A 12,934-nucleotide genomic window follows, 5' to 3' on the forward strand; every position below is an offset into this window, starting at 1 on the left:
CAAAGAAGGATATCTAACAGAATGGGTAAAAAAATATAGGACCGATCATCCCCCGGAAAGACGCGCCCTCGGAGCGTCACAGGACGATAGAGCAGGTGAAAAACAGAACGACACCCAGTTTGTGAGGGAAGGCAGCATTAGAAGTATATTCGGAGGTTCATACATAGGGGGAGGTAGTCGAAAAGCAATGGAGAAGTACGCCAAAGAAGTAAGGGACTACCCCCTGACCAATGTGAACCATCTATCGGCTAGAGCCCCAAGAGTATTCAAGGGAGAAACTATGGACATCACATTCACGGAGGATGATGCAAAGTGGGTACACCACCCCCATAACGAAGCTTTAGTGGTCGCCATCCGCATTGCCACCTTGAATGTTCATCGAGTATTCGTTGATAATGGGAGTTCAGTCAACATCCTCTACTACGACACCTATAAGAAAATGGGGTTACCAGACAAAGACATGACCGCAGAAAATCTTTACATATACGGCTTCGGGGGAGAGGCTATCAAAGCCAAAGGAACCATTCGCTTACTAGTTACTCTAGGGGAGGCTCCACGAGCGGCCACTCAGATAGCCGAATTTGTGATCATTGACCATCCCTCAGCACATAATGCACTCATGGGACGCCCCCTCTTGAAAGACATGAGAATAGTCACCTCCATCTATCATCTTACTTTGATGTTCCCCACCCCAGGGGGAGTTGGTTGTGTGAAAGGATCCCAATATGAGTCTCGCGATTGCTATGGCCGGTCACTTAAGAATTTTCGAGACAGAAGGGGAGTGCCGCCCCACGAGGAACTCCACTCAGTCCACGCTCTCTACCTCATTCAATATCCAGAGAGCGATAGTGAGGACACGCCCACCATCCCATCACTTGGAAGACGTGTCCCTCACGAAGGCGAACCCCCTCTTGTCAATGAATCAATGTCTGAAGAATGTGAAGAACAGATTATCGAAGTGGAGGAGGCACCTCTGAAGAAAGTCAGAAAGATGGATCGACAGGTGATCGTCATGGAATTAGAAGAGCCCTCTCCTCCCAAAGAAGTTTCTAGGGGCGCGCCCTCAGGACCGGAGGAAACCCCGCACCAGTTTGATTTCAACCTAGACCCGCGACTACCCATGCAAGTGCAGAATACAGGGCCAGCTGAGGATATGATCGACGTGCAAGTTACACCGGGGAGTGATGGCAAGATCTTGAAGATACGATCCAAACTAGGTCCAGAGGTAAGAAGCAAGCTGATAGAATTCCTTACAAATAGCCTCGACGTATTTGCTTGGAGTCACGAGGATATGGTAGGGATAGACCCGGCCGTTATGTGCCACCACTTAAACGTCGACGCCTCCAAAAAGGGTGCTAGACAGAAAAGGAGGCCCATCAGCGGAGAAAGAGCCGAGGCCTTACAAGAGGAGGTGGATCGCCTCTTGAAAGCAAGATTGGTAAAGGAGTCATTCTACCCGAAATGGTTAGCAAACCCCGTACTTGTCAAGAAACCCAACGGGAAGTGGCGCACTTGCATAGACTTCACAGATCTCAACAAGGCGTGTCCCAAAGATAGTTTCCCGCTCCCTCGCATCGACCAACTAGTGGATTCAACGACAGGACACGCCCTTCTCAGCTTCATGGATGCCTACTCAGGATACAATCAGATTTCCATATACGAGCCTGACCAGGAGCACACCTCCTTCATCACTGACAGGGACCTATATTACTACATCGGCATGCCATTTGAGCTCATCAACGCAGGGGCAACTTATCAGAGGTTGGTGAACATGATGTTCAAGGATTAGATTGGGAAGACGATGGAAGTATACGTAGACGACATGTTGGTTAAATCAAAGAGAGAAGTTGACCATGTTGCTCACCTATCAGAGATGTTCGAAATCTTGAGGAAGTACAGGATGAAACTCAACCCGCAGAAATATGTGTTCGGAGTAGAGTCGGGGAAATTCCTCGGTTTTATGGTTAACCACAGAGGCATAGAGGCCAACCCGGCAAAAATCAAAGCGCTGTTGGACATGAAGTCTCCAGCTACCATCAAGCAGGTGCAAAGCCTGACGGGAAGGATAGCCGCCCTGAACAGATTTGTGTCCAAGTCCTCGGAAAAATGCAAGAAGTTTTTTAAAGCCATCAAGGGTGCGTCCAAGGACTTCGAATGGACGGAGGAGTGTGAGGACGCCATTATAAAGATAAAAAAAGCATTTGGGTGAGCCCCCTCTCTTGGCCAAACCTCAGGAGGGAGAGACGCTTGTCCTTTACTTGGCCGTTTCGGACTACTCCATAAGTGCGGTATTGGTAAAAGAAGATGAGGAGGGGCAGTCCCCGATCTACTACGTGAGCAAGAGGTTGTTAGACGCGGAGACCCGCTACACGAGCATGGAGAAGCTGGTATATGCCCTGGTGCATGCAACTAGAAAACTGCGACTATACTTCCAGGCTCATAAGGTAGAAGTTAGGACGGCATACCCCCTCCGACAGATTATGCATAAACCGGAGGTGACCGGTAGAATGATGAAGTGGGCAATCGAGTTGGGGCAGTTTGACCTAGACTACAAGCCGAGCACCGCCATCAAGGGACAAGCCCTAGCAGATTTCATCTTGGAGTTCCCCGAAGATGGGGAGAAGTCTGGCCTCTTGATTAAATATGACCCCGACCTACCACCACAGCAGACATACCCCAGGGAAAACATACCCGAGCTCTGGTGGATATTGCACACAGATGGGGCCGTAAATAATGAAGGAGCGGGAGCCGGGATAGTATTGGTAAGTCCGGAAGGGCACAGACTCTTGAACGCAATTCATTTTACCTTCCAGCTCTCTAACAACGATGTAGAGTATGAAGCCCTGATCGGAGGGTTGAGGCTTGCCCTTGAAATAAAGGTGAGGAAGCTTGTTATAAAGGTCGACTCCATGCTGGTGGTCGAGCATATCAAAGGAGGATACCAAGCAAAAGGACCTAAAACGGCCATATATCTCAAATGCGTACAAGGACTGTTAGATCAGTTTGAAGAGGTGCAGGTGAACAGGGTACCTAGAGAATTCAACGGGGATGCTGACGCCCTCGCAAAGTTAGCATCTCAGAAAGACCCGGCCTTACTGGGAGTTATCCGCCTGGAGATACAGGAGGTACCTAGCAACCCCGAGCTTGAGGTAACGGAAATAGAAGACAAGGGTGAGAATCCAACATGGATGACCCCAATCTAGAAATACATCAGGGAGGGTACGCTGCCCGAAGATAAAGCTGAAGCCCGAAAGTTGAAATACAAGGCTGCTAGGTATGTAGAATACGATGGGAAGTTGTATAAAAGAGGCTTTAACCAGCCGCTGCTCAAATGTATAGATGGAGAGGAGTGCACCTACGTGATGAGGGAGATCCATGACGGCATATGTGGAAACCACTCGGGAGGTAACTCCCTAGCCATGAAAATATTGAGACAGGGGTACTACTAGCCAACTTTGAGGAGTGATGCTTTCAATTTTGCCAGAGCATGTGACAAGTGCCAACGATTTGCCAACTTTACCAACAGCCCAGCCACATCCTTAACCACCATGACCAGTCCTTGGCCTTTCGCCATGTGGGGTATAGATTTGATCGGCGAACTCCCTAAAGCCAAGGGAGGAGTGAAGTATGCAGTCGTAGCCGTGGATTACTTTACCAAATGGGCGGAGGCCGCACCCCTAGCCACCATCACAGCCAAGAAAATAACAGGTTTTGTTTTTAACTCTATTGTTTGCAGGTTTGGAGTCCCTTACAAGCTGATCTCGGATAACGGAAAGCAGTTTGACAGCAAGGAGTTAAGAAGCCTATGTGAAAACCTTCGCATCAAGAAGGATTTCGCGGCAGTGTATCACCCCCAAAGCAATGGGCAGACGGAGGCGGTGAACAAAATCATTAAGCATACTTTGAAGACAAAGTTGGAAGATAGCAAAGGAAGCTGGCCAGAAGAACTCCTGATGGTGCTGTGGTCTTATAACACGACTCCTAGGACAAGGACTGGGGAGTCGCCGTTCGTGCTAGCCTACGGATGTGAGGCCATGGTCCCAATCGAAATCGGAGCAGGATCGTTCAGGAGAGACTACTTCGACCAACTCGACAATGATGCGAACCAAAGGCTTTATTTGGATATGATCGAAGAAATCAGAGCTACATCACAACTACGCCTGACCGCTTATCAACGCAGGATGGCTAGGTACTATAACAACAAAGTGAAGGCTCACCCCTTTCAAGTTGGGGATCTTGTCCTTAGAAAGGTCATACTCAACAACAAGAATCCCCAACATGGAGTTTTCGGGGCCAATTGGGAAGGCCCCTACAAAGTGAAGGTCAAATTGTGGAAAGGTACCTACAGATTGGAGGACCTGGATGGAAAACCCGTTCCAAGACCTTGGAACGCGGAACACTTGAAGAAATATTATCAGTAGCCGCAGGCTACGTAGACTAGCAATGATTAAACATCACTCCTAGTCTAGGGGAGTAGTACACATACGCTCTTCTTCAGACTAAGGCCCTTGCTAGTCTTTTTATGTCCCCTTGGAGTTAACAGCTCCTTGGGACGGGTGCGGTTTCGTACTCGAGCGCATTAGTTATCAGATTTACTATGGGCCAAAGGCCATGTTATGACTCAGTTATCCTTAATAAAGGCCTAGAGCCACTTGTTTCCCCATACAAAAGTGTGTGCAATGTGTTCTTAATACAGGCGCGCCCACGAAAATATATGGATGCCGCGCCCTATCTCCACTTGAAAGGGGTTGCTTGGAGAATAATGGCTTAAAAGTTTATGAACTATTCAAAAAGTTAGACAAGACACTAGGTTCGATAGGCGCGCCCTTAGAAGGAACGCGACCTCACCTTACTCAAAATTAGTCGAACGGCAAACATGAAGATCATAATTCACTTCCGTTTGAACATACAAAGAACACAAAAATGTCGAGGAAGAGGTGCGCCCTCCCTTGGTTCTTAAAAAATATCAAGTGCCGATAGATCATAAAAAAGCTGCCGATAGTTCTGGGTGCTGAGAAGGGAACTCGGCCATGAAGTTAGCCGTGGTCTTCCCAAACTTTGGAAGCCAGTCATAGTCCGGCTCCCCAAAAAGGAAGGTGGCAACATAGCTGCACACTCCTTCAAAGAAGAACGCGCCTTCCGCTTTTTCCTTCTCCCCCACCAAACTCTTGTTTGTTGACTCAAGATTGGAGTTCGCCTTCTTCAGATCAGCAAGTTCTTTCTCCAGGCGCGTCGTCTCTTTACTCAAGCTTTCTTCAGCTGCCTTCTTTGCATTCTCGGCAGCCTGCAGCGCTTTCTCCTGCTTTTTTGCTTCCTTCTTTAGCAGAGAAATTTCCTTCTCTAGGTTCAAGAGACGCGTCCCCTGGGCAGCTTTTGCATTTTCTCGGTCCATGTTGTGAACCAACATCTCACAACTTGCTTTAAGGATCCATTCATCCTTCTCGGAATCAGATTTGGCGCGCCACGCCCTCTGTTCATCATCAGAAGCAATTGATGCACCAATCTCCCCTAGAGCCCTGGATGAGAGACTGGTGGATGGAGGGATGTTCTGCCTCTTGGTCGCCCGTTGCTTCTTGGGACCTCGGGAATCCTCCAAAGCAGGATCGGGTCTCTCGCCCTGTTTCGGGATATCAAGTCCAGGCGCGCCCCGCTTCGAAGTAGAAGGTTGGGAGGACGCGCCTTCTCCCGAGTTGAGCTTCGTTCTCTGCAAAAAGGTGGGAACGGACGTCATACCTGCACAATAAGAATAAAGATACATCAGTCTTATATACAGTTGTAAAGAATGCAAGGTCAACGGGCAGAATAGATTCAATAAGTAAAAAATGCAAATGCAAGACGCGTCCTGTGGACAAAATTATCTCTATATGGGGGTGAGGGGGCGCGCCCCATAATACCTCTATCAGATAAATCATCAGGGCTTTGCTCCCTAGGCCTTTTATTCGAGTATTCGTGTTTTCTATCAACTAAAGGTCAGCCGTCCCTAAAAACCTTGAACCCCACTTTGGATCCAATGTTAGGGGAGAGGAATCCTGCGTCCTGCAAAGTGGAGGTGGTAACCAGGATGGACATGTTCTTCCTCTCGTGAGGAAGGTCCAAGATGTGCTGCGCCCTTGCAGACGCCTCCTCATCTAAAGATGACATGCCACGCTCCACTATGGAAAAGGCCAACGGTTAACAACTTAGGAAGAAAATAACGGAATATAAAAAGGAAGTAAAGGGAGGACGCGCCTCCCTAGGGATGATGTTCTAACCTGGTGAAATATTGAACTGGGTTCTCACCCTCTTGACGTGGTACACGTAGAAAAAGGGTTCCTTCCATTTTTTAATATGGGAGACGCGCCCTTCACTGAATCTCTTGTTGTTCTGTTGTTTCCTGACTACAAGAAAGAAGTAACCCAAGGAACTTCTTGTCAGACGAAAGAAGTAGCTAAGCTCCTCCATAGAGGGCGCGCCGTATCCCTCCTCCTTGTACAGGATGTACAATCCTGCCGCCAATTTGTACGAATTGGGTGATAATTGGATAGGTGCAATGTCGAACCACCTACAAATCTGCTCAAAGTAATTGTGTAAGGGCGCGCCTACCCCAAGGCTCACGTGTCTGGGAGTCAAAACTGTGCGGGGAATCCTATAATTCCCGATGTCGAAACGATGCGCCCTCATCTCCTCGAGAGGCACCACAGCTGTTCCCTTTTGCTCATAGTAATCCATGGTCCACTCCAGTTCCTCCCAGGAAAGTGTAGAGGGTTGGTCTACGCAGCTCAGTTTACCCTTATTTTTTTTATTTCTTCGACCATCTTGGAAGAGAGTTCCATGTCCCCGTATTCAGACCAGTCAACGTCATCCTCCCATTCCTCGATACGAGGATGAATGTACGGCTCAAGAGAAGATGGAGGGGAAGGAGGAATTCTGGATTCCCTACCTCGAGGCGCGCCCTGAGGAATATCCTCGTCAATATCACCCTCCACAGCTTTGTGAGAGGACGCGCCCTCGCCTCCCCTATCTGAGATCTCGTAGTCAGAATCATCTCTGTCGCTGGGAGGGGAGGAAATGCTATGCTTTGAAGAAGAGGAAATGATCTGGTACATTTTACCCTTGCCCTTACGGGTAGGAACAGACGCGCCTTCGGACTCCTCAAACCAATTTTCGAAGTCAGAATCGTAATCCTTGGGACGGCCAGCCATGGTGGGAGTACTAATGGCTTCGTCGACTGGAGGGGGTGGAGTAGTTGCTTGAGGGGTCGAGGAGTGTGAAGATTCCATGTCCTGAGCAAGGGTATGGAGGATCCTTTCTTTCGCTTCCTCAGAAAGGATGTAAGATGGGCGTGGTGGTGTTGGTGAAAAAGCTTCAGGTGGAGAAATAGAAATTCCCAGTCGCCCTAGAAAACTTCTAAATGGATGGAAGGGAGGAGACGCGCCTTCGTCTGCCAGCTGAAAGAAAAGAAAAAGTAGCTGTGAAGGCGCTTCCTAATGATTGCAGGTTAGGAAAATATGAAGCAATAGAAAGAAGTTTGGTGAAAGGTTGGTGCCACATGGAAATAAAAGACAGGCGCGCCCTGAAGTCAGTACGCGCCTTTCTGTTGTTTTTATGATCGTAAAATGACTTAGAAAAGATAGTGGGGGAGGCGCGAGGCGCGTCCTATTGTTGTTCATATTGACTTCTAAAGTAAAAAAGATGCGCAAGGGGGCGTTTGCAGATTGAATGGTTATTTAAGACACTTGATTTTAAAGATCATCTAGGGGCGCGCCTTCGTTGAAGGACGCGCCTTAAAGCGTAACAGGTGATGATTAGCAACGCACAAACACAGTTGTTACACGATTATGGTTAATTGAACGGATCAAAGACGATATATACAAATATATATATACATGTATACGAGTGAAGAACTTTGAGAACACATTGAAAGTCGAAAGGACACATGCTTAAATCTATCAATTTACTCAGCGAAAATTGACGAAAATGGATGTAAAACATACCTTTGAAGATGGCGAAGAGATTGGATGGAACGGATTCGCGAACGGACGTCGGAAAGAGGCGTGGTGTGCTCGGAAAGTTTGAGTGGCCGGGGAAGAGAGAGAAGTTGAGTGAAAGTGAAGAAAGTGGATTGTGGAGAAGACAAGGGTATTTATAGGGAACAAATGACAGCTATCGCTTTAAGTTTAAATTTTGAAATTAAATTCAAACAACGGGTGAAAACGCTACGAATTCGCTAGGCAAGAATCAGAGAGGGAGGACGCGCCTTAATCAAAGGACGCGTCTTGTCAGAAGCTGAAGTGGAAAAAAGCTGAACCGCCACTCGAATGTTTGGAGTAATATTCTTGTTATGAAGATTCCCCTAACATCTTTAATGATAGGAGAATCTGGGGAGTACTTGTTATAGTCGTTTTTTATGCTAAGAAGATGAGGGACAAGGCGCGTCCTTCCCGGGTGTATTCCGGGGGGCGCGGCCTCATGTCTTAGTGGCACAGGAGTTGGGAGAAGGAAAGCCTGAGGGCGCGCCAAGTGAAAGGGCGCGTCTCGAGGTTTGAGAAGGTTATGATGGCAGTTAAATAGCTTGTATGAGAGAATGAGTGAGTCTCCGTGACGACCCTTCCGAGAGATATGAAGACCAGTTACCAAGCTCATTTGGTAGTTATCAAGCTCATCTGATAGTTCCCGGACTCATCCGGGCATGATCTACAATCCTCAATCCTGCTATCTGCCGAGTTAACCCTCGTGTGGGGGCTTGAGGTGATCATGGTTCTTGAAGGCCCTCCGGGGTAACATGAAGGCCGATCATATGTCTAAATCATGTATTCTGGTGAGTTAGCCCTCATCGGGGGATTGAGACGATCGTGTAATTTGGCTCCTTATTTACCTTACTTGAAGACGAAGGCCTCATCGGGAGGTGAGGACATGTCCCTACACCTCAAGGGGTTGGTCATGGCTCTCCCAGATGACTTTTTCGTAGAATCGTGGTAGATGCTATCTCTCGTAGTGGAGATATTGTCGAACCCGTGATCTATTTGGATTAGGAGTCTGAGGTAGTCAGCCTCAAGACTAATTCTAACTGGAGTAGGACTCTCCGAGATAAGCCACCGGCTTAAGATCGATCTTATCTCCAAGAGGCCTAGTCCTGATCAAACTAGGACTCCTGGTCCAACAGAACTACGTACGGCTTGATCCCCTATATAAAGGGGTACGTAGGCACATCAAGGGGATATATCGAGAGTTGTGAGAACGAGAGCAGAAATATATTCCCTTGATCTCAGCCACCCTCAAACACCTAAAACCACCACCCACGGCGGATTTCCGTCATATAATCACCGTGAAACACCTAATTCCGGCAACGAACCTCACGTTTGTTGATTCACAAAATTCCTCTATCAACAGCTGGTCTCAGCATTTTCGGCTTTTCGTTACGATAAGATTGATCCCGGTGGCTTCTAAATATCTCCTCAGGCGTAATATGTTTGGTTATGATATCAACAAAAAAGGCACTCCTCAGGGCTCCATTCAAGTGGTGGTGCTTTCTTTCGTTCTCCTATATTTTATTTACCTACATTTCACGTTCCACTGCAAACTATCTTAACGTCCAACTATTTGCAGGGGTACTGAAGCAAAACTATGCTATCACATACATTACCCGAAAATATATGATGATAATTTACTTGGAGGTCATGTTTCAACCTATCATTTTCTGGCCGTTGGATGAATATACAGTCCCCAGGATTATAACAAACGTCGAGCACTTTTTAATTTTTGGACGAGGTCTCGTGACGAGATCATTTACTCGTCCGGCAATTGAAAAGCGTATACATATTAAATTTTTGTTATAATCCTGACTATTTCCAACGGTCAAAAAATGATAGGACAGTTACAAGGTCTCTGGCATGCGACCGCCGGGGACGAGGACTCGAAGCTTATATATGATCCGGAGCTTATATTATGATACTATGGTTTCAACCCTGTTGTGTTTCACAGGCCCGAATCTCTTGGGATTGTTGTTGCTGCTGTTTTCTTGGTAGTAGCTATCTTATTTCAGTATTTCAACTTCACTTCAGAATATAATGTGAGTTCTAGTTTTAGAAGTTCTTTTGTTTGCTGCTGTCTTTCTTGCTTCTATTTTATACACTTGTCCTAAAAAGTTGAATTTCTTTAAAACAAATTTATGAGAATCACTAAAGTCATATTTGTCTCTAAAAATATCGTAGTGAGACACTAATTATCATTGTCATCCAGAATTATAATTGTGATTTCATATACATATGGGTGGAAGTCTGGGCTTGTCTAGTAATTAACATATACAAGGACACTCAAGAAAACAGAGAACATGACAAATAATACTCACATAATACTAACGAAAGAATGGATCGACGCATACTATAGCCTATTGGAGCCATTGATAGCAACCCACAATATCAGTATCCATAACCTTTTATCCTAAGCTAGCCGGTTACGAATAGCAAATGGAGTGCAGTAATAGAAACAATAATAAGAACATGATATTACTAAAATTCACTACGGTTAAAAAAATATGAAAAGATCTATACAATAATTATACAAATGTCTAAATTAACAAGGAGGAAAAATTGATATACGATATTATAAAGAGTAAAATGCAAACCGTGTACCTCTAGTTTCACGATTGTGCACTTTGTGTACCTGTTATTTCATATCTAGCAATTGCAAAGTGTGTACTTCCGTTAGATTGAAGTTAACACCGTTAGTATGCGGCAGCACAGACATTTCCAGCAGCAGTCTTGTTCTTTATTACTCCTCGCACTTCTCTACTGCATCAAGTCTTTGGACTCAAATCATGCAACAACTAGAGGAAGGTAATGATTTGTTGCGAGCTCCAAAATTTATAATATATTTATATATTTATGTAAAATAAAATGGTTTTTTTAAGTTTTTAAATAAAATTATTATTTTTTCAGAAGAATAAAAAATTTTATTTAATAAACATACGAATAAATTTACAACATACTTTATCTATTAATTTCTCGTAAAATTCATTTTGAATATGCTAGTTATAAGATATTAACATAGATAATTTATAAGTGTAGTATTTAGTACTCATTTCTTTGATTATATCACGATTTATATATAATTTTTTCATTATACTTATATTTATAAATATAAAGATTAAAAAAACATTATTTAATATTACTAAATTCTAAATTAAAATTGTTGATAGAAAATTTAAACATAAATTTAAATATTTATAATATGTAATGTTTAATTAGAAATATGTTTGATAATATAATTAATATGTTCATAACCTAATTTTTTCTAACCAAACTATTATTATGAATTTAAAGTATGAATATTTTTTGAATAATATGCCCGTGTTACTCAAAAAAGTAATATTTATAACTTGTATATAAACATTTAATTTATATTTTGAAGTACAAATTTTGTATATATTTAAATAATTATATATATATAATTTTCTGTGAACAAGGAGCTTCAAAGTAAAAAAAATCAGCTCTGTGAATAAGATCAGGGAATTGTCATGAAGAAAATGGTGATCTTACGGACAGTGAAAAGGAATATGATATGCTCCTGAAGGTAGTAGAATTCTCTGAACAAAATGGACATAGAAAGGAAGAGAATACCAATTTAGAGCTGCCCCATGTTCCGGAGCTTGTAAAAAATATACATCCATTATTTTTTATTATTTGACGCTTTGACTTTTGACACACACTTTTAAGTATTTTGATAGGGTAGTTAAGATATTATTTTTGATTGATTTTTCTTGTGAATTAAAATTTTGATTATATATTTTTATTTAGAAAAAAAATATAAAAAATAATATTTTTAAGACGAAAGTAATGTCTTGTAATGTCTTCTGTCCAAGCAGTTCGGACAACCAGCAGCGGCATTCACAGTATTCAGACACGGCAACAAGAAAAAACAAAGCTTTGCTGCAATGTTGTGTGCATGTAACACAAACAGAATAGCCATTGCCCCGCCTTTCAACTGCTGCCAAATTTCATTGTTGCCCCTCCTTTTTAACGGTGTTAATCTTCAAACTAACGGAAGTACACACTTTGCAAGAATCTACGAACTTGAGGTACACACATTGCTAGATATGAAAACTGAAGTACACAAAGTGCACTAAGCTGAAACTACAGGTACACAGTGTGCAATTTACTCTATTATAAACTGGTGCATAACAAGATAAGAATATCTCGATGCAATCCGACAAGCAGCTCAGCAGCCAGAGCTTGCAATTATAAAAACAGAAATAGCATATGCATCACTACAGATAACTCCCCATCACATGATGTACGTTCATTTCTGTAATTGATTCCAATGCCGAAAAACCCGCTGATTATATCATATATTTCTATTCTGTGAATTAATTGTTACTGCATATTCCACTGCAGTTTGCTGTGCCAAAACAAAACTCTGAATGCATGGAGCACTTCTTTCTCTAAACTACTAGAATCTTGTTGAGTAAACTTCAAAGTTGTGCCTAAAGTTTACATCGATTTTCATAATGTTGACCAGATTCCCAAATTCTCATAAAAGTGGCCAAACTTTGTCTCCGTTTCTTAAAAATATGGCTTCCGTTAAATGTCACTAACGGAGTAACAGACAGAATGTGGCTCCCACACTTTTAAAAAGCGGAGCCAAAGTTTGGTCATTTTTTTGAGAATTTGAAACTCTCGCCAATTTTTTAAAAATCGGTGTAAATTTTGATCACAACTCTAAAATTTACTCAATCTTGCTTTATGTGCGGGGAAGCAAATTAATATATGGTCTAATAATAATAATTTCTGAAGTGAGTCATAACACCAGGAACAATACCTGAAGACTAAAATTATATGTTGAACTATTTTTAGTATTGTTTGATATAAAATATCAAACAATATCTATTTTTGACTAAAATTATAACTTAAAAAATTTATAAGTTTGATTTTTTCAACATATCTATTTTTAGTATTGT

At 43.3% G+C, this 12,934-nt stretch overlaps 1 protein-coding gene across 1 annotated transcript; it reads left to right on the forward strand.

Annotated features, from left to right (window-relative positions):
- The first annotated feature begins 1,801 nt into the window (after positions 1-1,801).
- Positions 1,802-3,203, forward strand: LOC108221296 (uncharacterized). The gene is made up of 2 exons (XM_017395184.1): positions 1,802-2,044; positions 2,235-3,203. The coding sequence occupies exons 1-2, from the start codon at positions 1,802-1,804 to the stop codon at positions 3,201-3,203; spliced, it is 1,212 nt and encodes a 403-aa protein (XP_017250673.1).
- Positions 3,204-12,934: the final 9,731 nt, after the last annotated feature.

The sequence above is a fragment of the Daucus carota genome, chromosome 5, assembly GCF_001625215.2.
Source record: "Daucus carota subsp. sativus chromosome 5, DH1 v3.0, whole genome shotgun sequence".
NCBI lineage: Eukaryota > Viridiplantae > Streptophyta > Magnoliopsida > Apiales > Apiaceae > Daucus > Daucus carota.